General features: G+C 43.7%; 1 protein-coding gene across 4 annotated transcripts; it reads left to right on the top strand.

The window, feature by feature from the left end:
- Positions 1-772: 772 nt before the first annotated feature.
- CAPN9 (calpain 9) lies at positions 773-26,282 on the top strand. 4 transcript variants are annotated; one of them, XM_083856045.1, is made up of 21 exons: positions 775-950; positions 1,517-1,981; positions 6,520-6,589; positions 7,009-7,127; positions 7,716-7,849; positions 8,200-8,368; positions 8,892-8,975; positions 9,222-9,307; positions 11,007-11,084; positions 14,332-14,492; positions 15,295-15,452; positions 16,086-16,294; positions 16,940-16,976; positions 18,085-18,165; positions 18,677-18,734; positions 19,308-19,372; positions 21,613-21,681; positions 23,079-23,157; positions 23,808-23,924; positions 24,979-25,037; positions 25,812-26,282. In XM_083856045.1, exons 2-21 carry the CDS (start codon positions 1,769-1,771, stop codon positions 25,836-25,838), a joined length of 2,073 nt encoding a protein of 690 aa, XP_083712171.1. In that variant the 5' UTR covers positions 775-950; positions 1,517-1,768; the 3' UTR covers positions 25,839-26,282. The 4 variants fall into 4 exon arrangements, 3 of the variants coding, with proteins under 3 accessions (XP_083712171.1, XP_083712172.1, XP_083712173.1); XM_083856046.1 differs by lacking the exon at positions 775-950 and having other exon boundaries at positions 1,526-1,673; positions 1,942-1,981; positions 25,812-26,278; XM_083856047.1 differs by lacking the exons at positions 775-950; positions 1,517-1,981 and adding an exon at positions 6,282-6,300 and having other exon boundaries at positions 25,812-26,278.
- Positions 26,283-27,374: the final 1,092 nt, after the last annotated feature.

Below are 27,374 nucleotides of genomic sequence, written 5' to 3'. Positions count from 1 at the left end.
TTGGACAGTATCCATATATTTGTACAACATGGTCTCAGCAGGGAGCCTGCAGACATCAACAACAGATGCAATTATGGGGAATAAGCAGGGGTATATATGTTCTGAAAAAGAAAGCTTTCCTCCCAGCACTGCTGTGAAAAATAGCAGAACAGAAAGGAACTAATTCTGTTTCACCTAATTGCTCTCCATAAATCATCTCTTGGCAGCAAGTTAAACTGGTCCACCAAAGGACCGATTAAAGCAAGGGGAGGCTGAGCACTGTTTGTACTCAGGGGTGTGTTTTATACTACACAAACTGTAATTTGTTCCAAGAGAGTGGCATCTCCTCCCTTTCCAAGCAGAAAGGAATATCCATGTCTGGCTCTGAGTGTTATTCCTTCAGTGCATCCATGGTGCATTGTCTGGCATCCTCTCCAGCACAGTGTTTTACTGTCCAGTGTTTTACATGTGAGACACAATGGTGCAGGTGAATGCTGGTAAGCAGAAAAATCACAGAATCATTTAGATGGGAAAAGACTTATCATCGAGTCCAACCAAGCACTGCCAAGTCCACTACAAACAACATCCCTGAATACAGCGTCTGCGCATCTTTTAAATATCCCCAGGGATGGTGATACCACCACTTTCATAGGCAGCCTGTTCCAATGTTTGACAACACTGTCCATGAAGAAATTTCCCTCAGTATCCAATATAAAGCACCCCTGGTGCAGCTTGAGGCCATTTCCTTTTGCTCTACTGCTTGTTACTTGGGAGAGGAGCCCAACCCCTCACCTGGCTACACCCTCCCTTCAGGTGGTTATAGAGAGCAATAAGGTCTCCCCTGAGCTTCCTCTTCTCCAGGCTAAACAATCCCAGCTCCCTCAGCTGCTCCTCATAAGACTTGTGCTCCAGACCCTTCACCAGTGGTCAGATGAACAAGGTCACGAAACCTGGAAATTGGTGACAAGGACGTAAGTATTTGTTTTTAAAATCACATGATATAGTGCACGCAGAACTCTTTCAGTGTGTGGCCCATCAGAACCCCTCCTCAGGATAACATTTCCTAATGCTTTTCCTGTGTTTGCCCAGCATGTGTCCTGTTCCAAGTTCCCCCCCGCTAGCTTTGCACACCCTTCCTGTGCTCACCCAGCCCTTGCTCTGTGCCCATGCCCCTGCCAGCAGAGCAGCCTTGGCCACGGTCATCCCTTGGCCCTGCTGTCCCTCCTGCACGCTGTCCAACAGGGACAACACCTGCCCATGAGGCAGCCCTGCCGCAGCCAGGCCAGGCTGCTCTCCCACCTGCGAGAGCCAGAAGAGCTGGCACTGCAGCCGCAGCCCGCCGTGGGCTCTGCTTTCTGTCCCAGTGGCCCTGGCTGGGCTCTGCACACCTGGAAGCCTTTCCCCGGGCCGTGCCGGGTGTGGAGCGGTGCTGGGGCCGCGCACACCCTTCCCCGCCCGGCAGCCCCGGGGCAGCCCCGGCCGCTCCCAGGGCGCTGGACCGGCCGCCCTCCCTCCCTCCCTCCCTGTTTGCTTTCAGGGTGTTTGTTTGTCTCTGGTGCTGTGCAGAGCAGCCGGGAGGTCAGTCTCGCTCAGCAGCAGCTCCAGGAGGTGACACGGAAAAGGGCTGGAGGATATTGCCGGCTCCTCCACCCCAGAGCCCTTTCCACCCCCTTTTCCTTCACAAGGCGCGTGAGGTATTCTTGCTGCCCTCTCTTTTCCCGCCTGTCCTCCCCCTCATCCTGCCCCCGTCACCAGCTGCCCGTGTCTGGCCGGGCTCTCTGGGGCAGACATGCCCTACCTGTACCAGGACTCCAAGGCGCGGCCGGCTGCGCACCCCGGGGCCGCCCGTGACACCCACAGCTCGGGAAAGGGCTACGAGCAGCTGAAACAGGAATGCCTGAGCAGGGGAGTGCTCTTTGAGGACTCCGACTTCCCCGCCTGCAACTCGTCTCTCTTCTTCAGTGAAAACCCCCCCATTCCCTTCGTCTGGAAGAGGCCAGGGGTGAGTATGCTGTTGTGTTCGCTCCTCCCGTCCCGCCGCTGTGCCTCGGGGATGCACCAAATACATGGAGTGTTCTGGAGATGTGGAGATCAAGTGTGGCTGAATCCCTTCCCACCCCAGGAGCAGTGGCTCAGGATTGAGATGCCACCCACGAAGAGCTCAGGCTGCAGGATGGGAGGGCTGGAAGGCTTCACTCCACGTTCCAGGTGTAGCTCATTGTGCAGACACACTTGTGTGTTTGTGTATTTGTGGGCATGCATAAAGAAGTTGCCATCAGCTTCTCTCTTACATTAATGCCAGACAAAAGATGAAAATAAGAGACCATGCAGAGAATTAAGGGTAAAATACATTATGATAATGCTCTAACTGTATAAAATTGAGTGTCGTTAATGTAGGAAATTCATAATTAAGATAAACTTCAAAAATTCAAACCTTTTAACTTTTAGAGTACAAGTTGCTCACTTCCATCAGGGAACACTGAGAGATTACAAATGCATGCCGTGGTTACTGAGCCATTCAGCAGTAGCCAAGGGCTCAGTGAGTATCTCTTAATGCATCTTGCATAAGAGTCATTAATAACACAGTGGGAGCCTGAAGCTGCACCAGTTACATGCTCTCATATCACAAACCCAGCATCACTCCAGGTTCCTTCTCCCCACTTCACTCTGTAACTAATAACCACAGAAAAAATGTGGGACATTTAATTTCTTTGCTAACGACTGATGTTTATTCTGGTTTTTTTTTTTTCATAGTCTGAAAGCTTCTCCCTTTATAAAAAACTTTTCATTGGTGGTAGTGATATCAAGGGAGAGAAAGAACAATGTAAGCTTAAAGACGGGTTTAAATTATTTTAATTCACAATGATAAGCATTCAGTGCCTCAGCATCTGGTAGTTAACATAGTGCTGATAGAGAGCAGAATTAAAGCTGTTACTCCTGGACGAGTTTCAGTTATGAACAAAATTGGAGATCCCTACACATGCTAAGTGCAGCCCCCACAGGCACTGCTGCCTATCTGTGCTCCAAAAACCCAGGTGGCCTGTGGGGCTGCTCTTCCAGCACTGGAGAGGGATGTGAGGCTGAAATGCTTCGGGTGTGGTGACTCTAGAGTGCCGTGAGACATCGAAAATGCATGTGGCTGTGACACTAAATCATAAAGAATGGTTTCCCTTTGCCCAGTCTTAGGTGCTAGTTTGTCTTTGTATGGCTTCACAACACTTAAAATTTGGTGTAAAATGTGACCAGGAGTGGTTGAGAGCCATTGTGCCCTTGTGTATGGTACACAGGGGCAGTGAAGAATGGTCTGCTATCTTCAGGATCTTTGTGTGCTGAACTGGAAACATTTCCAGGATGAGTAAGTTAACTCAAATGGCATCTGCCTTTATACTCCAGTTCCCCCCACGCACTTTTGTGAGCTGCACTGCGAGAAATAAAACTCAGGGGAGGCTGAGAGGATGTGTAAGGACAGGGTATTAGTTATGCTCTGCTCTGGCTCCTTAGCATTTAAGTTAAATCAGTTTCATCTCTATTATCCATCAGGAGCAGCAGCAAAATAGGGGTGCTGTAGCAATTTCAATTTAACACATTTTACTTTGCAAAGGGAACATGGGCCTGGAGCATGTGCCAGGTGAGTTGCCACAGCTAGAGAGGGTGAGCACAAAAACATGGCCTCTGTGTAGGGTATCTATATTCCAACTTCTTTTCTTGGTGAATGGTTTTTACTGCCTCTCCCGCCAGTATTTTGCAGTAGCTTGGATGAAGTGTAGCACAATACAAGCGGGTAATTGCAGGGAAAAATAATCTATAAATCTTCTGATTTACAATCTGTTAGAGTTTAATCTTTAGTAATGAGAGTAAGGCTTTCTCATTACTTTGACATGCATATATCTGCATATATACATGTTTTTAGCAGCAGGAGCAAGACCTTCAGCTAGCAGTAATCTGTAAATCTCCCACTGCAATCAGTGCCCTACATGGATTTGCACCAGATGAATATCTGACTTTCTACATAAGTGAAGTGCTCCAAGATTCGGAAAGACATTTAGTGATTTTGTTTACCAATCCTTTTATATCCGTTTTAATTACAAATTCAAACTGACCTCTTTCAAAATTTTAGAACAATCTGAGGAACAGAAGACCCCTTCCCTTCCCTTCCCTTCCCTTCCCTTCCCTTCCCTTCCCTTCCCTTCCCTTCCCTTCCCTTCCCTTCCCTTCCCTTCCCTTCCCTTCCCTTCCCTTCCCTTCCCTTCCCTTCCCTTCCCTTCCCTTCCCTTCCCTTCCCTTCCCTTCCCTTCCCTTCCCTTCCCTTCCCTTCCACATAGAAGTTGAAGAATGAAAAAAATCCAACCCAGAAAAGGAAAGACAAACAGGTTTTACCAATGTCAGATGAGTCTATGGTCTACAGGAGGAAGTAAGAAAGAAATATTCCTAGTATGAACAGCCAAGGACAACCAGTATGACAGGTTGGGACCAGGCAGAGAAATGTAATCACAGAAATCACCTAAACCATCTCAGCATGTTTTAGGTCTCTATGCACCCCATCTACCAGAGTGAGACAGGCACAGGGATGCAATTTTTTTTTTTTTGGGGTTTAAGGAAACACAGCTTTAATGCAGCATCAGGACAGTCACGGGTCACTATGTTTCATCCCCCTGAAGACTGCATGTTCCTACTTGTAGGCAATATCCTTGTGCAGGTGAATCCTTAAATTACTGCCTGCTGTGTGTGAATGTTAAAGGTTTTGTCCTTTAACATGCTGAAAGTCCTGATAGATTATTATACCATCTGAAAGTCATTTTAAAATTAGTATTATTTTTGCAACACCCACTCAAAAAACTGTAGTGTGTTTTCTTTTGTGCAGCAGAGAATGTGGCACAAGTCCAGTCCTTTCTATTCCTTTTTGGTGATATTTAAAAAAAAAATTTTGATTGCTTTAAACATAGGAGGTTGAAAAATTTTTCCATATGTGAGTTACAGAGATATGTAATAAACAATGAGTCATGCATCAAACCCATGTCAGTGGAAAGGTTTTTTATCTTGTCCCTTGCTAACACGGCTTCTTGGTAACAGATAAATACATTAGTTGCAATGAGACTTACATCTCCTCAGAGCAATGGTGCTAAAACAAAGTGTGTTGTTGAAGACCAGCCACTTTATCAGGCATTGCTATATCAATGTCTAAAGGCAATGAGCTGTGGTTTTATTGTTCATGCCCGGTCCCAACAAGACTAAGTGTATTTAACAAGCAGGCGGGCCAGGTAAGGAGGAGCTGCTGTTTGATTTCCTTTTGCTCCACACTCTGGGGACAGGGTGTTGTGTGTTACCTCCCCCCCGGGGCACCTGTGGCTGAGGGACAACCTGGCCACCACCTCCTCCCCAGCAAAGACAAACAAAAAAAGTGCAAACCAGCTTCCTCCTGGATACTGCCTCTGCAGGGGGAGCTCCGCAGCAGCAGTGCTGGTTCACAGGGGAGTGCCCTGGCTCCAGCAGTGGCCAGCAGCAGATGCCTCAGCAATAAATGCAGGAAGCTGAACTAAACTATCAATATTCTGCCCTATGGTCTGAGAAAATGCTGTTATATGATCACAAAGCAACTCAATTTAATCTAGGCAAATGCAGGGGTTGAATGTGCTCTTCTATTTTCCCCACCCTCCCCATTAATTTGTTTCATTTAGCACTTAGAAGGGTCTGCTTCATGCCACACGGTCTGCAATAATGTATCAGGACAGACTGATTAACTACAGGCATATTCATCCTGTAACATAGATATTAGATATTCTCCTCTCCCCCTTTCCCTTCAGTTCAATCAATTACATTCAATATACAGTTCATGGGAAAATGAGAAGAGAAGAGGAGAGAATTCCTGCTACATTTATTGTTTTATCACTGTAATTTTTCTATCCAGCCATGGTACTAGTAATTGAACTAAACCAGTCTAATGAATGCTTGAGAATTGCTGTAATGCCATCATGAGCACTATTCCCTCTAACCACAGGGGGGTAGGTAATTTTAGCTTCTCTTAAAAATTAACAGGACTGAAGATGTCTTTATTGTTTGCTTTTTTGAGGAGGAAGTTGTCTCATGGTTGTCACACCCCTGTATGTTCCAGATATTGCATGCAAGTAAATAAAAGGCTTACTAGTTCAGTTAAAATTCAGTTAAATTGTCAATTTTTTTTTCAGCCATTGGAGGAAAGCAAGCAAACAGCCTTGTTAACAGGGGCTGCAACCTGACATCAATCTTCTGGATGAGTTTGTGCTATGATATTTTAACAATTGCCTACAGATGAATAAAGAATGCCAGCCTTTCATTAGCAGCCAAGTAATTATGAAAAAAATGAGGATAGTTGATTCTTTAATTGCTCTACACTGTAATTAATTAGCAAGGGTTCCCCATCTTGTTCTTTATGGTGGCAACACTGCTGCAGGATAATGCAGCTCATGGCACACAGGGTTTGTCAGCACTGCTGCAAGTCTGGTTCAGAGTGAGGGTGATATTTTCCTGGCACATTTAAGTAATTTCTGTGTCTCACTGTTGCAGGACATTGTCAAAGACCCCAAGTTTATCCTTGGAGGAGCCACCAGAACTGACATTTGTCAAGGGGATCTAGGTGAGTGGTGATGCCCCCGGGTGGATGTGTTCATGTCTACACACCATGAGGAGCAGCAGCAGTGTCCTCACACAGGAGAGGATGTTGTCCTCCTGAACTGCTGGGAGCAGTGGAGCTGGAGGTCCTGCCCAGGCTCACCTGGCCCACAGTTACCTCTTGGATAGCTCCCTCCCATCCATTCCAGGGACCATCTTGGTGCAGTGGGATTCAGGATCAGGGATGGATCTTCACTCAAGGATACTGTGAGCCCAAGGGAGTCTTCTGGCTACCAGACTGAAGCACACTCTGCCCTGGCCAGGCGAGACACTCTCTCTGGGGACACACAGGCTGTATTTTGGATTTAAGGGGAAGTGGCAGCTAACTGTCATAACATATCCTCTGGCCTCTTTTGTTCCTCTTTTCCCCTTCTCAATCCTCAGGTGACTGCTGGCTATTAGCAGCCATAGCTTCTCTCACGCTGAATGAAAAAACACTAGCAAGAGTGGTGCCACTGGATCAAAATTTTGGGCCAGATTATGCTGGAATATTTCACTTCCAGGTAAGGTGAACAACTGTCACAGAATGAACACATCTCTGTCATTATATTTCATGGTCTATTTTGCAGTGGAGTTGCCAGGTACTGCAGAGGAGACACAGAGGATTGCAGAGCTAACACTGTTGTTTGTGTTTTGAGAAACAAACAAGAGGGCTACATCAGCCTCACACAGGCACAAACACAGCCACTCCTGTTTTGTGAACAGATACATGGCTTTAGAAATCATTTCACATTTTCCTGGGCACACACACCTCACTTAGGATATATGTCCTTAAAGGAGTTGAATGGGGATCTGTAACATGTGTGTCCAAAAGGAGTCTCGAATTATGTGGTGAACACTTGTGTAGCTACATGAGTGACATTATCCAGACAAGGAGCTACAGAACAGGTCTACACATTTAGTCTTGGTGTTTCCTTAAGACAGATCACCCTTCCTAGAGAGCAGCCTTGCATGGCAGAGTGGGAACAGGTGATTTAAATGTCTTCTAATCAAGCCTGTGATTGTCACTAACTTAAAATTAGAAATGCGGGACACTAGAACCCTGCAATGCCCTGCTGTCAGCAAACTCATGGTCCATGCTTTCTAAACAGTTCTGGCAGCACAACGAATGGCTGGATGTCGTGATTGATGACCGATTACCCACCTTCAAGGGCCGACTGGTTTTCTTGCACTCAGCTGAACTCAATGAATTTTGGAGTGCCTTACTAGAGAAAGCCTATGCCAAGTAAGTCCCACTGCACATACATAATTTGCTACTTGCACATACATTATTCACAGTTTGTTCATATGGTATTCACAATCCCAGTGAGCAGCTTCTAGCATTTGCTGCTGCCCTTGCCAGCCTGACAACTGGCACTACAGAAGAACACCCCCAGGCTTTAAATATATGGAGAAAGAATGAATTAAAAATGCAACTTAAAAGGAAAGCAGGATGACCCCAATACTACTGCTTTGAGTACTCTCCGGGGTACTTATTTTGACTTCAGTGCTATTGCTGCTTCCTCACATGTGTGAGAAAGCTCTCAAACATGGATATCTTGAAAGCAATTCTCACAGTCAGCATGTGTTTTCCAGGTTGAATGGCAGCTATGAGTCCCTGAAGGGTGGCAGTACGATAGAGGCCATGGAGGATTTCACTGGGGGTATAGGAGAATTGTATGATGTTAAGGCGGCTCCTGACAATTTCTATGAAATCCTAGAAAAAGCCCTGGAAAGATGCTCAATGGTGGGCTGCTCTATTGATGTAAGTAAGAAATGGGGTCTCAGTTTCTTGGTGCCTTCAACTTTGAGGTCAATGTTTTCTGGTTTGAGTTTCACTTTTTCTCCTGATGGAATTTGCTGCTGCAAAGACTAGTTAAATTTTTATTGAATTAAGCAGTGTGATACTGAACTGGCTGATGGGACCCTTCATCACCATCACTGTCCATCAAAGCCTTTTTACAAGAAATGAGACCATGTGAACACTTGATCTCAGTCTGAGAGTTAAGACTGAGATCCTGGAAATGTGGGTGGTGCTGAAACAAAATCACAGGTGCAGCAGAGAAATTCCACCCCGGAACCACCTCATTTTTGCTCTGAGTGAACAACCCCCCCCATATCTTTTCCCAAAAGGGGGCTGTTGCCCCATGGTTGAGCAGAAAGACAAGTTCCCTGTTTGTAGTATGGCCTAGTAACTGGTTATCCTGTGACTGGAAGGGACCAGGTGGCAACACTTGGGATCTCACTCTGAAGAGAGAGGTTCATTCAGATTTTTTGCCCTATTGCAGACCAGCAGTGCTGCCGAGTCAGAAGCCCGAACCCCGTTTGGCCTCGTGAAAGGCCATGCATACTCTGTGACTGGCATTGAGGAGGTATGTCCAGCTGCATGGGGCAAGGAGACACCTGGGGAAAAGATAAGAGAGTTCCCCCTCAGTCTCAGGTGATGGGGGAAGTTATCCTGGGGAAGTTGTCCAAATTCCCATCCAGCTTTCCCTCCCACTTCTCCTGTGGCACTCTTTACCTTTTGCTCAGCCATTAACACCAGCCTCTGCACACTGTTAAAGTCTTGCTCCCTGGGTCCTGGCACTTGATATTTTCTCTATTTCCTTGTTCCCCAGGTGAGCTATAGGGGCCGGCAAGTGCGGCTCATCAGGATCAGGAACCCATGGGGACAAGTGGAGTGGAACGGCCCTTGGAGTGACAAGTGGGTGCACTGTCCCTTACACACTGGCCTTGCAAAGGCCAAATCCCAGCTTCTGCTCCACAGCTGGTTTCCTGCAGCCCCAGCTGCTCCATGGGAAATTAAACCAGGAATTTGCATGTACCTAACAGTATTTCTGCCCTACAGCATCTCCCCCTCAGCATATTCAGAGCAGCGCAATGCAGGGATACCGTTGAGGTTGTTAAGCCCCCAAAACCTAACATTAGCAGAAATTGTGCATTAATATAAATGAGATAAGTTAATTTTAATACACTCCAAATTGTAAAAGTTATACTTTGTCCTACTACAGATAAGCTGAAAGTGAGAGTGTATTATCCCCTCTGAATAGCTTGCATCTCTCATCTTGTTTATTGTTTGGAGTTTCTAAACACATCAGGAGTAATATCTTAATATGTGGCCATTAAATTAGATTCTCTCCATGCCAAAGTTGTGGAAGGACCCCAAACCACAACAGGATTGGCCTGAAAACCAGTCAGGGTTTACTACTAACAGCAAACAATATAAAATTTAAAAAATACATAGCAAAAAATCAACATTACATTCCTCTCCAACACACAATTTTCAGTATGTTCCTCCACATATGCATTGTTTCATTTTGTTTCACTTTTTCTACTGAGGATATTTTTTTATTCACAAAGATGCAGAGGAGAGGAACCATAACCTGCCTGGCCTTTTAATATTGCTGAGATATGTAGTCATTTGTAGGACTACTTTAAATTTCCCTGTCCTTATCATGGCTCAGAAGTAAATTAAACATGTCCACATCAGCTGAGATCACTTATCTTGAAGAAAAACATGGATAATTGACGTGTATAATGAGTTCTTAAATCTGAAAAAGACGGAGAGGTTATGATCAGGACAGGCATCTGGCAGTTTATGCTGTTCATCTAAAAGGCTGTCTCTGCAAAGCAGAGCTCTGACTCTGCACTTGGGAGGCTTTCTGGAACTCAGGATGCAGAGGGGCTTGCAGGTCAAAACAGGAGCCTGTATTAACATTTTGCAGTGGTTGCTGGAATTAAAAACCACAACACAAGGTGCTTTCTACCCTGTAAGTTTATTATGTCAAATTGGAAATATAGTAGTGCACTTCCAAGTTTCCTGAAAAGCTTTATCAGGTTTCTGTTCTGTTTTGATATGCCACAGTTGGAGTTGAAGGGGTGAGTGAAAAGGAGCCAAAGACTTAACCTGGGGCCCCAGTTACTCTACCAGATCTCTCTGTGCAAGGGAAGGATCCTATTCAGTTCCTCTTGATTCAATTTTGAAAAAAAATCTGGCCCTAATTTAGCAACAAGAGTGAAAAAGAAGATGATGCTACAGATGGAATACAGATTTAAGGAGAGTGTTTACTTACCAACATCCTGAGGTTTACCAGTAGCCCTATTATCTCCAACCCAAACACCTGAGACCAGTCCCAAAGTCAATAACTCACATTAAGGCCACTCTGGAGCGGCTTTGGGATCTTTGGCCTGGTGCTGCTTTTGGCTTCATTAATTGGTACGATAATAAATGAGTGCCAGCAGGATCAGGAAACCTCTTAGATGCAACTGTGTTTGTGTAAGCTGCACAAATAAAACCCATGTGAGAGAAGAACAGCCTGCTGTTGTGTCCAGCCAGTCATTCTGAGCCAGGGAGAATAAATTGCCACATCCCTGCAGTAAAGGTGGGTTTTGTTTTCCTGTAGCTCTGCAGAGTGGCGCTCGGTCAGCCCAGAGGAGCAGAGACGCCTGTCTCAGGCAGCACGGGATGATGGAGAGTTCTGGTAAGCCACAGGTTTTTAAAGTGTGTGACTCTGATCAGAAATCAAGGTGCAAATGGCTAAAACAAGCAACAAGGAAAAAGCCTTTGAGTGATACAACTCTCAGTTTCTGCCTAAGAGAGGGAAGGTAGAATGCTCCCTTTGTTTTCTGTGTTTCATGTGTGCCTATATCTGTTTTAATAACAAAAGCCCTCAAAAATCAGTTTAGTTAATGGCACTGGTATTTCAAATACTGTGTGTTTCCTATGACCATAACACCCTTTAAATCCTTCCCATGAACAAAGGCAGGATATACAGAATGGAGCATTTTATGGCACTATATCACCTATGAAATGCCTTCAAGATTCATTCTAGACATCCACTGGAAGAGAATGAGTCCTGAGAAGCAATACTACTAGTTGCATAAAGTAAAAGAGCACCAAGATCAGTTTGAAATTGTGGAAAATCTGAAGAAAAAATGAAATGAAATGAAATGAAATGAAATGAAATGAAATGAAATGAAATGAAATGAAATGAAATGAAAAAAAAGAAACCAACATGGTGGAAATTGCCTTAGAAGTGTGAAGTGTTCTTCACGCCAAGTTCATGATCTCAGACAGAGCAGATGGCTGACTTGCATGTGATCCCCCCCTATATCGACTGTGCTGTGACAGTGTGTTGGGTCACATTCTCTGGGGCCAGATGCTCAGTTGTTTTACACAGAGGTAAATCTAGAGAGGTATGAAGTGGAACTATTCCAGATTTTGCCTGCAAGTTAAACTAAAGTTCAACTTCAAGCCTGAGAAGTTATTTGAGATAGACAATGCAGCACATTAAGTAACACAAAATTATTATCTCAAATCGGAGGGAAGTAGGTCCAGTGGCTGTTCCATTACTGTATTTTTATGGAAGATATTTTGAGTTATTTTGCTATTGACATAGCAAATTCATTAAGGCATTTGCAATTTCTTGAAAAAGCTTTTGTGTTTGTTTGGGTTTTGGATTTGGGGGGGTTTTGTCTGGTTTTGACCTGGCTACAGCTGTAGCTTATGTGGTGAGTGTAAAGGAGACAAAGACTTTACACAGAACCCAACTAACTCCAGCAAGTATCTCAACATAGGGCAGAACTTAAACCCTGACCATGTGATGGAGGTAAGATTGTGCAAGTAAGTATCAAATGAACTGTGAAATTAATGGAAAAATCCCTTTTTAGACCTTTTTGTTCTTTGGACTTGTGAGAACTGAAGAAAATCCTCATGGTGACATGCTGAGGACATTTTGACCTCATTAATTACCCCAAAGACATTTTGGCTATGTATTAGCAGTTCAGATTGGTCTTGTCCAGGTGCTTCTAATAGATGCAAAGGGGCATCAGAAAATAAGTAATCAGCTTCTCACTCATCCTAGTCCCTTCTCTCCTAAGATCAGAAGGTCAGTCTTCTTCTCCTTTCATGAGCATAAACCCAGAACAGTTCTAGGGAAATCAAAACAGGTGTTTTACCTCCTAGAAGTCAAATCTAACCTACAAAGGGCAACCCCTTCCTCTGCTTTGCAGCACATTTCCAAAGAGCCCAAAATTGTATAGTGTGGCCAGGAAACCGAGCCATTTAGAGACAGATTTTGCTATGCTGCCCCTGCTTTAGTGTCCTGAGCATCAGAGTGAGAATTAGCAGTGCCTAGGGCTAGCAATATCTGGGAATAGCTGACAAGAAAGGGCAGAACTCAGCAAAGCCAACCCTGCTGTTTCTTTCAACACCAATACCAAGTTGTAAAATGGCCCATGGCAAGTGTAAATTAATACTACCACAGACATATATTTGTTATGAGGAATAAAAATGGAACTAGCTGTGTTGGATGAGGCACAGTGGGGGCTAGCTGGGTCCTGTCTGCCACTGCCACAGATAAACTTGCATCTTGGAGGGCTTTTGCTTCCTGCTACTCCATTTTGTTGTTAGGTGTCTGCCACAGGAGGAAAAGGATAGTTTTAGAAGCTTGTGTTAGGGAGAAGATCAATTTCTGCATGTTATTTCTATGGTCTAGGGAGAGAGAGGGGCTCTTCCAGATAGCAACTCAGAGCAGAGAACATACCTAGATGCCAAATTGCCCTGATGAAGACCTAATGCATCAGCTGTTTTACAGAGGAAAGTTGAGCCTACCAAGGCTACCCTCAGGCTTAGAATATGTGTGCCTCCTGTCCTTGTGGTGCACACCATGCAAGCTGCTGTCCCTTAGCAGCTTCTGTGCACTGTTCTCTTTTTCTCAGGGCTGCACCCAGTGCCCAGTGGTGCCTGGCTCTGGCTGTCCCTTCTCTTGTCTGTTTGCTCAGTCCTGAACTGACTCCTTGGCCAATGGGACTAGGGGTATCTTTTTGCCCTTGTACTTGCTAAATAAAATTACCTGGCGTATCTGCTTCTTCATGTGCTGAGCAGGCTAGTTTTAACCAGCCCAGCCTAGCAGCTCAAAACTGCCCATATTGTGGCATTTGCTCCCTCATTCTCATTGCCATTTACATGTCTCCACCTTGGGCATAAAATATATGCAGTGCAGTCTGTGGGGCACTGTAGCAGGCAGCAGTGTCTATGCTACCTTCAAGGGCAGGTTGGAGACATTTGTCAGGTCCAAACACACTTTATCTCTCATATTTGGTATGTATTTTTGCTAGAACAAGGTCTCAGGCACCTGTAAGGGAGGGAAGGGTGAGCAGCTTGAGCCCAGGAACCTTAGCAGAGACCCAAATGTCTTTAATTTTAATTAAAGAGACTTTAATTGCAGTGCAGACAGGTAATCAAATCATGGCTTGGCTAATCCATCACTGTGTGTCACTGGTTGTGCTATCATTGTGCCTGACACTGAACAGACAGATGATTTGTATGAAGACTTAGCTCCTGCACGTGCCAGACAATCCTTTGGTTGGGTATTTGGCAATACAGATGCAGCCATTAAGGCCAGGATGGTGTTGGTTAAATAACTCTTTCCAATGTAGGTTTTGTCCCAGTGTCACTTCTATTTCATCTTAGACTTAATTGTAACCGAATAAAGAAAGTTATAAGAGGTGTCAGAATGAGGTGCAGACAAAAAGAGTGCTTATGCTTTACACCACAGTGAGTGAAAGCTAGTTGCTCTCCTCCTGTATGCTGGCATATATCCATGGTCACCAAAAGTACCCTACATGAACTGATCTAGCCCTGGGGCTCTGGGGGATAAATTCTTCTGCTGGGTATCCTTCACAAAAATGAGTGGCTGCCTCTTCCTTACCACGTCTTTTGCTCAGGATGAAGTTTGAAGACTTCAAAGTGCATTTTGACAAAGTTGAGATCTGCAACCTGACTCCAGATGCCCTGGGAGACAGCACTGCCCACAAATGGGAAGTGACCATCCACCAGGGAAGCTGGGTCCGTGGATCCACTGCAGGAGGATGTAGAAATTTCCTAGGTAAGTATGTACCAGTCTGAAAATAAGAAGGAGGCACTGAAATCTTTACCCATCCTCAGCTATAGCTCTTCAGAGACAAGCTCTGTAGCCAGAGCTGTGGATGCAGGACAGTTCAGCTGACAGGAACCAGCCAAAGGGACAAATGAGGAAACTCAAACCATGGGCTTTAAGAGTGCTGTACTTTAAATATAAGACCTTTCTGTGATTGGCTTTCTTGAATGAACAAATCAGCAATGAACAAAGTGATAAATGTTCATAGGGTCCCACTTGAGACTTTGTGGTGAAAGAGTTCTTTTTTTGCTCTCAGGTTCATTGGATATGATTTACCTCTTAATGACATTTGCATGAGCAGGACTAGGTTCAAATAAGCCAGTTAAACTTCAGCAGCAAGTGTAAAATGACACAAAAAAGCCCAGCTCAGCCAACATGTTTATGTGCCTCTGAAGCTGTGCCATGGATCCGAATTGTGTTAGTGCAGACTGGCACCAGCACGATGGGATCATTGTAGCTATGTAATTTTAACAAAATTTCAGCTGACAGCTTAATCTGAACCATGGTAACTTAATAAGGCCCTCAGACCTAAAATCTTTCCTACACCTAGTTCCATGAAGGACTTTGGGATTTGGCATATTTTTTGCAAAGCTTAGTGGAAAGAAGTATAACGATTAATGGAAAACTACGTTTGAGTGAAACCTCAGCTTCATTGTCTTTTTTTTGTTTGGTGGGGGTATTTTTGTAGTAGTAGTGGTGGTGGTTTACTATTCTGAGTCAAGAAACTCTCTGGTGTTCTTTACATTGGCAGAGACTTTCTGGACAAATCCACAAATCAAGCTGCATTTGACAGAGAAGGACGATGGACAAGATGAGTGCACATTCATTGCAGCACTGATGCAAAAGGATCGCCGTAAACTCAAGAAGCTTGGGGCTGAAATGCTGACCATTGGCTACTCTATTTATGAGGTACTCCTTTGCTGCTACAGCACAGGAGCTGCACTATGGGCATTTGGAACTTTCTCTGGGTTTGTATCCCTGCCCTATTTTTAGGGCACTTGATCTTAAAATAATCTTCTCAGTTACATCAAGCCCCAGGGAGGCTGGAGTCCTCTCAGAGGAGAATTTAGGAGTCCCCCTGGGGCCATGGGTTCCTACGACAGACCCCTCAGCCCTATGATTCTATCAACCCCTGCCTGGCTCAGGGAGAGGGAACACTGCCTCTTCTGAGCATCCTGGGACAGATCACACAAAGATTCCTGTCCCTGAGTGAGGCTGAGGTTGGTGAATCTGTTGTCACTGCTCTGTGACACCCCATGTGGGATGGTGGTGTTTAATGGCAGGGGATGTTCAAGTAGGAAGACAATGTCCCAGAGTACTCTGAGACTGCCTTCTGGGTGGGAAAGGGTAGTGGTAATGAGTCCTTGCCATAAGGTGGGAGCTAAATTTCTGTAAGCCCCTGGGAGAGGGAATGAGAGTCAGGATCATAGCCTTGGGTAATAACTGTGCCGGGGAGAATTTGGCTTTGTGCTTAGGAAAGGGATGAGTGTGGCTTTCATTACACCCTGGCCAGTGCAGCACTGCTTTTTTTTCCCCTCCTAGAGCCCTGGCAGAGATGGACACTTGGGCAAAGACTTCTTCAGGTACCACCCCTCCAAGGCCAGGAGCAAAACCTACATCAATTTAAGAGAAGTATCCCACCGATTCAAGCTGCCACCGGGTGATTACATTCTTATTCCCACCACATTCGAGCCACACCAGGAGGCAGATTTCTGCCTGAGGATCTTCTCTGAGAAGAAGGCCATCACTGAGTAAGTCAGCAGCAAGCTTTGGGCCCTCCAGTGCTCCCCTCCACTTGGGGTTGTTGGCTGCTGGGGAGAGTGTGGCTGCCAGGCACCCAGCCCTACAGCAGAGACCCAGCATGGCAAGCTCTTGATCATTTGAGGTGGTTTTTTTTTTGTGTTTGCCCATTTTTACTAAACCTGACTTTTTTTTGAGAGGAGTTGAGAAGGTGGGGAAATAGGGCATACCATGATGAATCTGCTGGAAGTTTGACAGGGAAGAGTTGCAAACTGCCTGGCACTGTTTTGGTCTCTCTGAATGCAGCAGAGATGCTTCCTGTTTGTTTCCTCCCTGAGTTTGTCCAAAAGACAATTTTATGGTAAAAAAAGCATACTGAGGAAAAAATATGTTCACAATGAATAATGAATAAAGAATGAGATGAATTCTTTAGGAGATAACATGCACAGCTGTGTGCTCCTTGAGTCCTGCCTAAGGACTCTCTTTTAAGGGCTTATACCAACATTTAAGAGTGCAAAAGTCTGATTGTTTGATGAATTTTAGCTAAAGATAACCTGTTAAGTAAAATTCACCTGGAGAAAAGGTAATAAGCAAGCTTCTACCCCAAGGAGATGCTGAATACCTTCAGGTACCAAATAAGGTTTTGTTTTCTCCAGGGATCTAGATGAAAACGTTGCCATTGATCTCCCTGAGGTAAGTCTACAGAGTTAAAATAGCAAGAGAATAGCTCAGCAGAAGCTGGCACACATTGCTTTTACTGTCTTTGGCTAAACCACGTTCATTTCACAGGAATGTTACACAATTGCCAGCTTTGTGTATGTCACTGAAATGCTAAGCTCTGCTGAATATGGTAAAAGCTGTAATAATCAAAATTATAATCATTATGCTTCACATCCCCTTGAAGGCAGTCAGTGCCAGCCAGTGTGAGAGGTGGGTGTCAGCCACCACGTGTGCAGTGAAAGCACCACCCATTAGTACTGGGGAACCACATGGCTGTTCACATCTTTTAAAATTTTATTTAATGTGAAAAATAAGAAGCAAGAGAATGTCTAATGGACCTACATTAATTTTGCATATAAATATCTTTATTTTACTTCTCAGTGTCCACAGGACTTAAGAGGGAATGCTTACACATACATGTGCCTACTGAAATGATTGAATTCTTTCTGCTTTTGAATGGCTTGGTCTGCCTGCTGAGCACTAATTGCAGCTGGGTCTGAGTCAGCTCCTGTTTAAGTGTATCCCTGCAAATAAGCCATTAATTGTGGTGTTCCTTTCCATGGAAACGAGCTAAGCCAAGATCTAATTTGTCCCTCTTTAGTAAAACTCTTCTCCGGGGACTCAGCTAACAATGACATTTTCATTTCCAGGATCTCAGGGCCATGTTTTGTAGCAAAATAAATCTGTGCTGGGTACAATGCTGAAGTGCAGCCACCCCTGGCTGGTGCTCTCAGGAAGGGCCAGGGGTCCCAGGAGGATGCCACAGGAGAGCTCAACAGTGTTGTTGAGGTTGTTGGAGGCCCAGGGACACAGAATGGTGCAGGGTGGGATGAGAGGAGAGGTGTTTTCCAGGATGGGTGCTCTTTGTTTTTACCAAGGCAATGGCACACCACACACTTGCCTGGGTGAAGGAAATGAGAGGGTGAGAGATGGCTGGGAGGCCTCAGATCTGGTAGAGTTGAGGAGCATGTGTACCCTTATTTTAAGATGTACGGTGGTCCCAGGTCCCCAGAGGGGCTATTTGCAGGAGAAAAGTCACATTTTATAATTCTTACAAGGACTCATGTGGTTGATGTTGCAGCCTCTACACCCAACCCCAGGCCCAGAAGAAACTGAAGAAGAAAAGCAGTTCCGGGCACTGTTTGAGCAGGTTTCAGGAAAGGTGAGTGCAAAACACTTTGGGTCAGAGCAAGATGCAAAAAGAGGTGAAAGACTTCTGCACCTATCCAGTCCCACATGAAACAAACCCGACATATTTTGGGAGTATGCTTAGTTGCAGTGTGGTGTTTGGGCACCAGATGTCACCATGCCTTGTGGCTCGATGGATAAGGGTGCAGACCCTGGTGAGCAAGCAGGAGGACCAAAGCTAGACCAAAGCTCTGAAGGAGCCTACCTGGTTTAATGTTCAGTTGCAGTTGAGTTTTCTTTGAATCAGCAGCTCCCGCTTGAGATCTCTTGCAGACAAACTTCTGCACAGCAGCACTCCTGTATTTTCCCAGCCCTTAAATTTTTTAGCTTTTTCTGGGTTTTGTATGGTTCTCTTTTGGTGAGTTGCAATCAAGTACAAATGAGTGATGTTTGTGTTTTCTGAGGTTTTTGGTATGTGTGTTTACAGAAACATTCAAGTAACAGATGCTTCTTTTTTTTTTTTTTTTTTTTTTTTTCCTCTGCAGGACATGGAGATATCTGCAGAAGAACTTGAATATGTTCTGAATGCTGTATTAAAAAAAAGTAAGTGCTGACAACTTCTAAGTTAAAGGTTGTATATAACTTTATAAAATCTGCCATTAAATTTATTTACATGTATAAAATTAAAGGCTATCTTACAACCCCAACCTGGTGTCCTTGAGCCAGTAAGGGCTGAGCCAGGAAAGCATTTGATCCATGATCTAACCATGAGCTTGCCCTGCCTCCAGCATGATCCATGTCAGCTCAGTGAGACCAGCCCTCTATTGCACTGCCACCCTGCTGGAGAGAGACAGGCACTAGGCTGGGACTTTTAAGACCTGGACTTTTAAGACCTGGTAGCTCCTGATCTTGCTACAGGCCCTTTGTACTGAGGAAAACCTGTCACTCCCTGATTTACAAATCAAGGACAGTATTTCCTCCCATGTCTCCAGTAAATGCATCTCTGTCTGGAGTGAGACTTCTCTGTAGTGAGCTGCCTTCACCTTCCAGTTCACAGGCCATCCTACAATGAGGACTAAGAGTCAGTTATCTCTGTTCATGAGTCCTATTTTCACCTTTCTCTTTATAAAAGACAGCTTTGCCCATAATTTCTTTCCTATTATTGTTCTTTTTCAGCAAAGAACATAAAATTCAAGAACTTAAGTCTCATTTCATGCCGAAATATCATTTCTCTTATGGATGTATCCTTTCAAATAAGTGCCTGCGAGGCTAAATGAAGAATGAATGTAATTGTCCATAACATTATATGTCGTGGATGTCAGAAATGGATTTGATAATGTCATGGCAGATCACTACCCAAAGAAAACAAAAACACATGACTGATTTTTATCCTGATTTTTATTTTAGAAATTTAGGGTTAGGAGTTTCAGGACAATCTGTTTTCTATTGCAGACTTAGAGGCAGATGCTTTAATGCTGACCACCTTTAGAAGTAAATCTCAAGCTACTTCTGTATAGAACAGTGCATTTTTCAAGGGTCAGAAATTAAGGATCAGCAGTGGTGAAAATTGCTGACATCAAAGCTCTTTTTTGACAATCAGTTTTAAAACTGGAAAATCTTGTCTTTCAGCTAGTTCCTGGGACTCCAGGAAACAGACATGTGAGTGAGAGTTGTCTGTCCAAATTTAGGCATTTGTGGTGTAGCATCTACATCTAAGCCAGCTTTCTAGACTTCCTTTGTAGACAGTGAAAGGGGTGGTGTAATTAATTGTTCTGGATGTACCTAACTCTACCTAACCTAAATGACTGCTTATTTAGACATCAGGTGAGGTGAATTCAAGCCCTGGTGCTTCCCCACCAGATTTGTCCTCTGCAGAGTTCTGTTTCCTGCTGAGTTTGCTTAGCATGGCTTCTCCTCAAGTAGAGCTGTAAAAGCAGTATGCTTTCCCAATAAACACTTTTGTTACACATGAGACAAAACGGTACTACCAAGCCAGGTATCTGATGTTTGGATTATGTCTTGCTTGTTCAGCTTGAGATGTCTTTTGCTTTTGTTGCTTCAGTCCATGACAGAGGTAACATCCACTCAAACTCTTCTAAGACAAAACGAAAACAGACAAAATTTTATCCTGTGAAAGCTGGTTCATAATATTAAAATTCAATGCAGACTAGTCACCCTGCACATGCAACGAGGAACAGGGGACCTGTTCTAAATTTCCTTGCTTAAAAACCAAGCCTCAGTAGGGAGCTGGTCCATGATCACATCTCATCCTTACATGGTATTGGCACAGAGCCAGGGCCTGTGCTTTACCCTGGAGCAGTTCTAGGTTTACTATTTAGGATAAAACTAAATAGTTTCCATGATTTGCAATGCTTCCAAGCAAATCTTTGCATAATTTTGAATAAATGGGGAGACATCCCTTCCTCTGCTTTGGAAGCACAAGGAATGCAGACACAATCATCCCGCTCTGGACGTGCTATTTGGAGCACAATGGAGGAGCAAAACCATAAAAATGCAAACCCAAGTCAATGCTGGCACAGTCTCCTCTGTGTCACATGCCACTGAATTCCCTGGCAGCAGTCACCATGTGGTGAGACAGAGTTCTACATGACCCTGGGAAGAATAACCTGGCTGGGTAAAAAAAATGCTCTGCAGAAGCGAGAATGTCCTTGGGATCTGTGGGTGCCCCAATAATATCACCAGCGTAGGCACTCAAAGAAAAGCAGGTGTTAGCCAGACCCCACTTGGCATGTTTTGACCTGTGTGAATGTTTGCTGAGCCAGTGTCCATCTGAGCACGGGCTTTGTCCTGGCAGATGGAAAAAGGAAGGGGAATGGGACCATTCCTTATTTAGTATTTCAGAGCAGGTGCCTCATCCTGGAAGTGAACTGTGCTTAGGGGGCATCAGTAACTAAGTGAAATAAGTCCCTCAGTTCAGGCAGAGGGAAGGCCAGGAAGATCCAACCATTGCCTCCTAGAACTGCTATACAGGCATTTATTTCAGATCATAAAGACCAGATTTTGCCAGTCTCACCCCAGTACTCACATTAATTTTTGGTTGAGCCATTGCAACATGGCCTGGTCTCTAGATAAAAATACTGAACAGCACATTGGTTGACTAACTCCTTTGGGTACAGTAGCAATTTGTTTTAATCAGGTAGTTTAATTCTCTGAATCATTTATATCCCGTTTACATCCAAAACTGTTCTTGCCTTAGAATAATCTGTCTTTCTTCCTCATGTAGTGCCTGAATTGCTCAGCTGTGTTTTTATATCACATAATGTTCCTGTGGTATCACAGCCACAGGCATGACTGTAACTGCTGGAGCTCTACCTCATGAGAAATCCCAATGCCAGCTTTAGCAGCATCATAGGATTTCCAGTCAACTTAACATTTTCTGCTTAAAAGAACTACTCTGATAAGTTCAGACTGAATTTGGGCTTTCATATAACAAGTCCTTTTCCTTAGTTCATATTACCAGACCAGTGGCAACGGGAAACTGGAATTCAGTGAGTTCAAAGTTTTCTGGGAAAAAATGAAGAAATGGATAGTAGGTGACATTACCCACTGTAATTTTTCCTCCATTTCATTAGCTGCTTCCTGAAAAGTTTATTAGGTATATGCAGACAAAAATAGAGACAGGAGTGTGTTCAAGCCATGAATTTTAACACAAAACAAATGTTTTAAAAGCATGAGGTTTGTTTTGGATAGTCAAAGACATTCTTAGTTTTCCATGATGATAAACCATAATGGTTTTCTAGAAATAACTTAGATTTTTGTAAGCTAATCAACTATGTTTGGGGTGAAGAATGCAATGGATGCTAATAAGCAAGCCAATCAAAAAGAAACTTAAGGAATTTCCATAACTGCTGTTGTACAGAAGAAGAAAGTGATGATTCATGACTAGTAGGAAACAATCATTTCCTAAGTCACTGCATTTTCATTACTGATCTCTCAGGAGTCAACTGCACTGAAGTCTGGGAAAGTGCTGATTCTAATTTTAAACACATTTCCCTGCCACTGTATATGGCAGTAAGAATAAGTAGGCTTGCAGAATCAATCACAGACTGAATATTCAAATAAAAGACATTTTAATTGTTTCCTTATGGCCATTAATAGGTTTTTCTGAATTCATGCTACGCCAAAGCATTCAAAATATGCAGTTCTTTGCTTCTTGTCTAGCCCATCAGAAATGGCCAACACTTTTTCTGGGTACTAATGCCACCTCTCTTTTAACAAAGGACACACTGTGTTTTAAAAAGGGGCTTGAGAAATCCTTGTGTCCTGTAGGAAGATTTGTACATATATATGCTGGAAAATTTTAAGCTGAATGTGACGACAGTTCCAAATAACTCATATTACAAAGGAGAGCCATATTTGTTCTCTCAGTAAAAGGATGGAATTTAACTCCAGCTTGAAAATTGCTTAATATCTAGGTCAAAATTTAAACTGACCAGTTTTCTTGGTTGTACCATGAATATGTCTATTCAGACCTTTTATACTTAGAAGCAAATGACTAAGTGACAATATTAACATCATGTTAAGCAGTTTGTCTCCAGTGCTCAGAACTATGGAGAAAAACATAAAAGAAGATTAAGAGAATGTGTCAGTTAAGAGTAAAAAGACAGAGAACAATGCATCTTTCCAGTTAAAATCACTTTTTAAAAAATCATGACATTTTTAATGAAGAGCAACTCAGTATTTTTTAATGCTTGGATTTGGCAGTACTTGTTTAAGTCACAACAACCTGTTCATATGACAAAAAGAATTGGGACCTAGATTTGCTCCTCCATTATAAAATCAGACTGGATCTAGACCAAAGTCTTTTCAGCTTTCTTAAGTGCTTACACTATGCAGTTGGAGATAAACACCTTGCCTTTCTATACCATATCTGTGCTCCCTTTTATATGCCAGTACTGAGCTTTCTGTGTGCTCCTTTCATAACAGAGTATCTTTCTTCAATTTGACTTTGATAAATCTGGCTCCATGTCCTCTTATGAGCTTCGTGGTGCTCTTAAAGCTGCAGGTAAGATAAGCACTGCATTTTATCTGGTAAACCTGTTGGGCAGATCAGTGTGGGTGCAGAGGACAATCACACAGGCCAGATGCTCCTGAACAAAGAGGAGGTCTAAACCCCAGAGAGAACCTGGACACATTGAGTAGGGTAATTTTGCCCCAGGTACCCCCATTCCTGAAGGGCAGGCAGTCAGAGCAATCTCTGTATTTTATTGAGCTCTGTTAAACTCAACAGGGCTGCACATGTGCAGGGTTAGATCCTGAAACAAACCACCTCAGAGTCCATCTGCATTCAAGGGTTGAAGGAATAGTAAGTAAGCTGCTATGAAGAGCAATCACTGCATTGGTATTTCATCACAAATTATTTTTATTAAAGCAGATAATTTCATAGAAATCCCTCCAAATTCAAGAAGACAGAATGGTCTCTCATATATCACAGTGTTCATGGACTAGAAACTGCAGTGCCTGAAAAATATCTTGTTCAGAGTTTGTTATTCATTGCAGGCTTAAGGAACTTTGTGGTTAGATCTCTTTCTGGACAGATGTGTGCTGCAGAGTATCCTCCCATTAAGTGGTTTTCAAGATTAGTTAGTAGAGGTCTGTAGATTCCCCCCGATGTGTGAGGTTGCTCACTTTTTTTGTGTGTGTGTCTTTGGGAAGGATACCAGCTCAACAATTACCTGCTGCAACTGATTGTCCTCCGATACTCTGATGAGCAGTTCCAGATTGAATTTGATGATTTTCTGAACTGCCTGATACGCCTGGAGAATGCGAGTCGTGAGTATCTCCTTCCTCTGGAATTTCATCCCCTTTTAAAAAGGAATTCTTCTGCTTTTGGCTGTTGAACATATCTGTTGCACAATATCTGAGATGGAGTACAAGGCTAACAGAAAGGAGCTGTGTTTAGCATTTGCATTTAGGATGGCTTTACTCCTGTAACGTGAAAAATGTTCTGCTGCTAATGGAAAATTTCCCCATGTGAATAGAGCTTGCTACATAAACTCTGCAGCAATGTTGAAGGCATGTGAAGAATGCTGGTAAAGCCCATGTTGTAACCCTTCTTGTGGTTCACCCAGGAGCTTAATTTGGGATCACGCAACTTCAAGGTTCAAATATTACTTGTGCCTCATGGAAAGAAAAAGTTGGCATGTGCTTGGGCAGGTATCTCCTGTACCTTTTACATAACATATTCCCTTTTGGCTCCAGATGGGGTTCCCTGTACACCAAGGCACCCAAAGTCTCAGTTCACTTCTGACACAGGGTCACCCTCATTACAAAGTAGCAGTAGCAGAGATAGGTTAAAAGGCTGGATAAATGGCTGGATAAAGTAATCATTAGTGTGGCTCCAAAGTCAAATAAAACCCAATTCACTCTATAAGAAGGAAAATCAACTTTCTTCACTGATTTTTTTGCTTTTGTTCTTCTCTTTACTTTCTGGCTTGACTGTAGCAATAGAACTATTAAATTTCTGAGAGATAGAAGTTAAATAAGATATATAAAGAAATGCAAATTGCTTGGCTTGATTTCAGAGTATCCTCCAAATCTGACTGTTTAGCACATTCAGGACACCTCTTCCAGACAAATTCTGAAGTGAGCAAGGTCTTTAAGCAAGGCTCACTTGCTTAAAGACCTTAAGTCAGCAAGACATTTCCTCTTGCAAGGACTTTGCCTTGTCAGAGGAGCTACCACCACCAAGCAATCCTAAACAATCTGCCCTTGTGCCAGGCCTTCCCTCTCCTTGGCATGGCCACTCGTCGTTGTGGGATGGAGAGCTTGTGTATGAATATGGATGAGGTGTATTTATAGCACTGGTGTCCATTTCTCATTTCAGGAGTGTTCCAAGCACTGAGTGCGAATAACAAGGAGTTCATTAACCTGAATATAGGCGAGGTATGAGCACAGATTCACAAACACTGACAAAATGATGGGATTTCTCTAGAGCTTTGTCCTCCTCTAAGAGCTGGAGTATTTCCACATGACACTTCAGGTCCATGAGAGTGCAGGGGGGTATCTGCCATAGCCCACACACTGATTAAATCTCCTCCATGCTGTTTCCTTCCTTTCTTGCCCTGGGGCATATTGACAGCTTCCCATGCCCTTTTCTAATTTCTCTGCTTTTTTTCCTTCCTTGGGTGCCAGGTTTCAGTGGGGGAAAGAGGAAGGAGCGGATGGGGATGTGGGGGGGGGGGGGAGGGAGGTCTTTCACTCTCCCTGAATCCCCCAGGAATTCAGATCAGCCTTGCCTGTGCATGTCTATCATTTTCTTCTCACACTGCTCAGCATAGCTTTCTTATTTTCTTGTGCTCTCCTTGTCTCCCTGTTGCTGTGAGCTGTCTCTCATTTCACACTAAGCCAAAGCTTCCTGGGGTGAGACACCATGAACTCCCAGGGAAAAGAAATGTAGGAACCCATGTGGATGGCTGGGATGCAGATAAAGTAACTGCTGTTTCCAGCATCTAGTGCTTTGCCTCATTCCTTCCTGCTGGCTGAAGTCTCTCCTTAATGACAGGATGTAAAAGCCAAGTGGGCAAAAGTCCTTTTCCCTGCATGGGGTCAATTCAGAGCAAAGCACTGCTTTGGAATGGCTCTCATTTGGGAAAGGACATGGAGAGGGAGAAGGGCCTGAAATACTTTATTGTAAAGTTGATCTTTTTCTGATAATAGTTTATCAACCTGGCAATGAACATCTGAAGAAATCTGATTTGGATGCCAGGAGTTTCTTGCGATTTTGCTGCCGAGACTTTTGCTCCAAGAGCTGAGGTCTCCTTCACAAGCAAACTTCACCAGGAGATTTCCTCCAGAGAAACATGCATGCTGACCCCCTTTCTGTTCTCCAGCCCTGTGGATGAATTCATGTGCCAGATCATGTATTTTTGGTGGATTTGGCACTGAGCATTTGTTTGGGGCACACGTGCCCCTCAAGCAGCCTGAAACTGTTCCTGAATGACCACAGGTTTTTATGAAATAGGATTGTGTTTAATTTCAGCATAGCACAGACTACAGTGATTAAAAGTCTTTTTTGCTGCTTGCCTACTGATTACTCTAAGGTGCTTTCAAAAATACAAGGTTGCATAAAACTTGTTCAGTTTGGAATTTATTTCCAGACATAATGTGTGGCTACATGACAAGTACCCCATCACAGCCACATGAATTGCAGTCTGGTGAACTGTGGACAAAGAAAGACTAGGGACTCCATGGATGAAAATTCACTTCCTAACAGTTGTGGTCCCAGGTCCAGGGTTCCTTAGAAGGATGCTTAAGTTAAGGTTTGACATTCATCACAGATATACTTCAGGGAAAAATCATTGCATCTCACCTTTTCTTAGTCCTTCATCTGCTACCAAAAAAGTTCCTCTGCTTCTCATTTTGCTGTGTAGTCAGAGAGTGTGCCACAGGCAGAGCTGCACACAGTTCAGAGAAACACACAGCTTCTCAGACAGTGAGCACTTGAATGGGGCCATTTTCCTCCAGGCGGTCCAAGACTGTATCCCACAACAACCATGCTCCAGAAGAACAACTGTAATCATTTTAGATTAACTAAATGTAGCCATTGGTACAGGTCCTGATCTCTGCAGATGCTATTTTGCATCTGTGACTTTTGCAGTATTATTCGTGTGATGTGGGTAGCCAGTGCTGACTTAAAAAATAACAGTAATAGCAGCCAGGGACTTAAGAGGTCTTCATAGGATTTGTTTCCATGATAATCGTCATAACTTCTGTCTGTTTTACAGTGAATCAACTGTCTGGCTTTGTTTTCTAAAGCCTTTCCTGCAGTGTAACAGATGGCCCTAGGCTAGCCTTGCATTCCCTACTGTCCAGGATCACTGAGACAGACAAGGTTTTGTTTTCTCTAGATTTAGACCTAATGAACAATTCAGGAAAGAAAATCAAGCTGCAGCAAAAGTGAAGCTCAAACAATGAAAAACCATACAGATCATGGTGTTTAAAATACCAGCTTTCCTTTTTTCTTGCAGTTATAATCTTGTAAATATGCAGAAAACACTTTGCATAGCTGGAAGCTGAACAAAAGCTGATGGTTGCAGTATTTGATTAACTGAGGTACTCAGCCCCATGAGGTGTATTGATTTTCAGATGTGCTGATGGAATGCCCTTTTACAGCACCAGAAACAGCTGTCTAAATTTGTGAGTGTTTGGATTAAAATCTAAACTGTCCACACACTTAAAACAAAAAAATCCCCACATCACAGATCCTTAACTAGTTCACTG

This window comes from Zosterops lateralis (assembly GCF_965231275.1).
Source record: "Zosterops lateralis genome assembly, chromosome: 3".
Classification (NCBI taxonomy): domain Eukaryota; kingdom Metazoa; phylum Chordata; class Aves; order Passeriformes; family Zosteropidae; genus Zosterops; species Zosterops lateralis.
Note: the sequence above shows the minus strand (reverse complement) of the source record. Positions and strands in the feature narration are given on the sequence as shown.

What these genes read in the sequence shown, in the direction of transcription:
- CAPN9 (XM_083856045.1), top strand. Translation starts at nt 1,769, where the DNA reads ATGCCCTACCTGTACCAGGACTCCAAGGCGCGGCCGGCTGCGCACCCC. An exon ending in CTAGAGAAAGCCTATGCCAA is followed by an intron (nt 7,850 to 8,199) that starts GTAAGTCCCACT and finishes TGTGTTTTCCAG; the next exon opens with GTTGAATGGCAGCTATGAGT. An exon ending in ATATCATTTCTCTTATGGAT is followed by an intron (nt 19,373 to 21,612) that starts GTATCCTTTCAA and finishes TCATATTACCAG; the next exon opens with ACCAGTGGCAACGGGAAACT.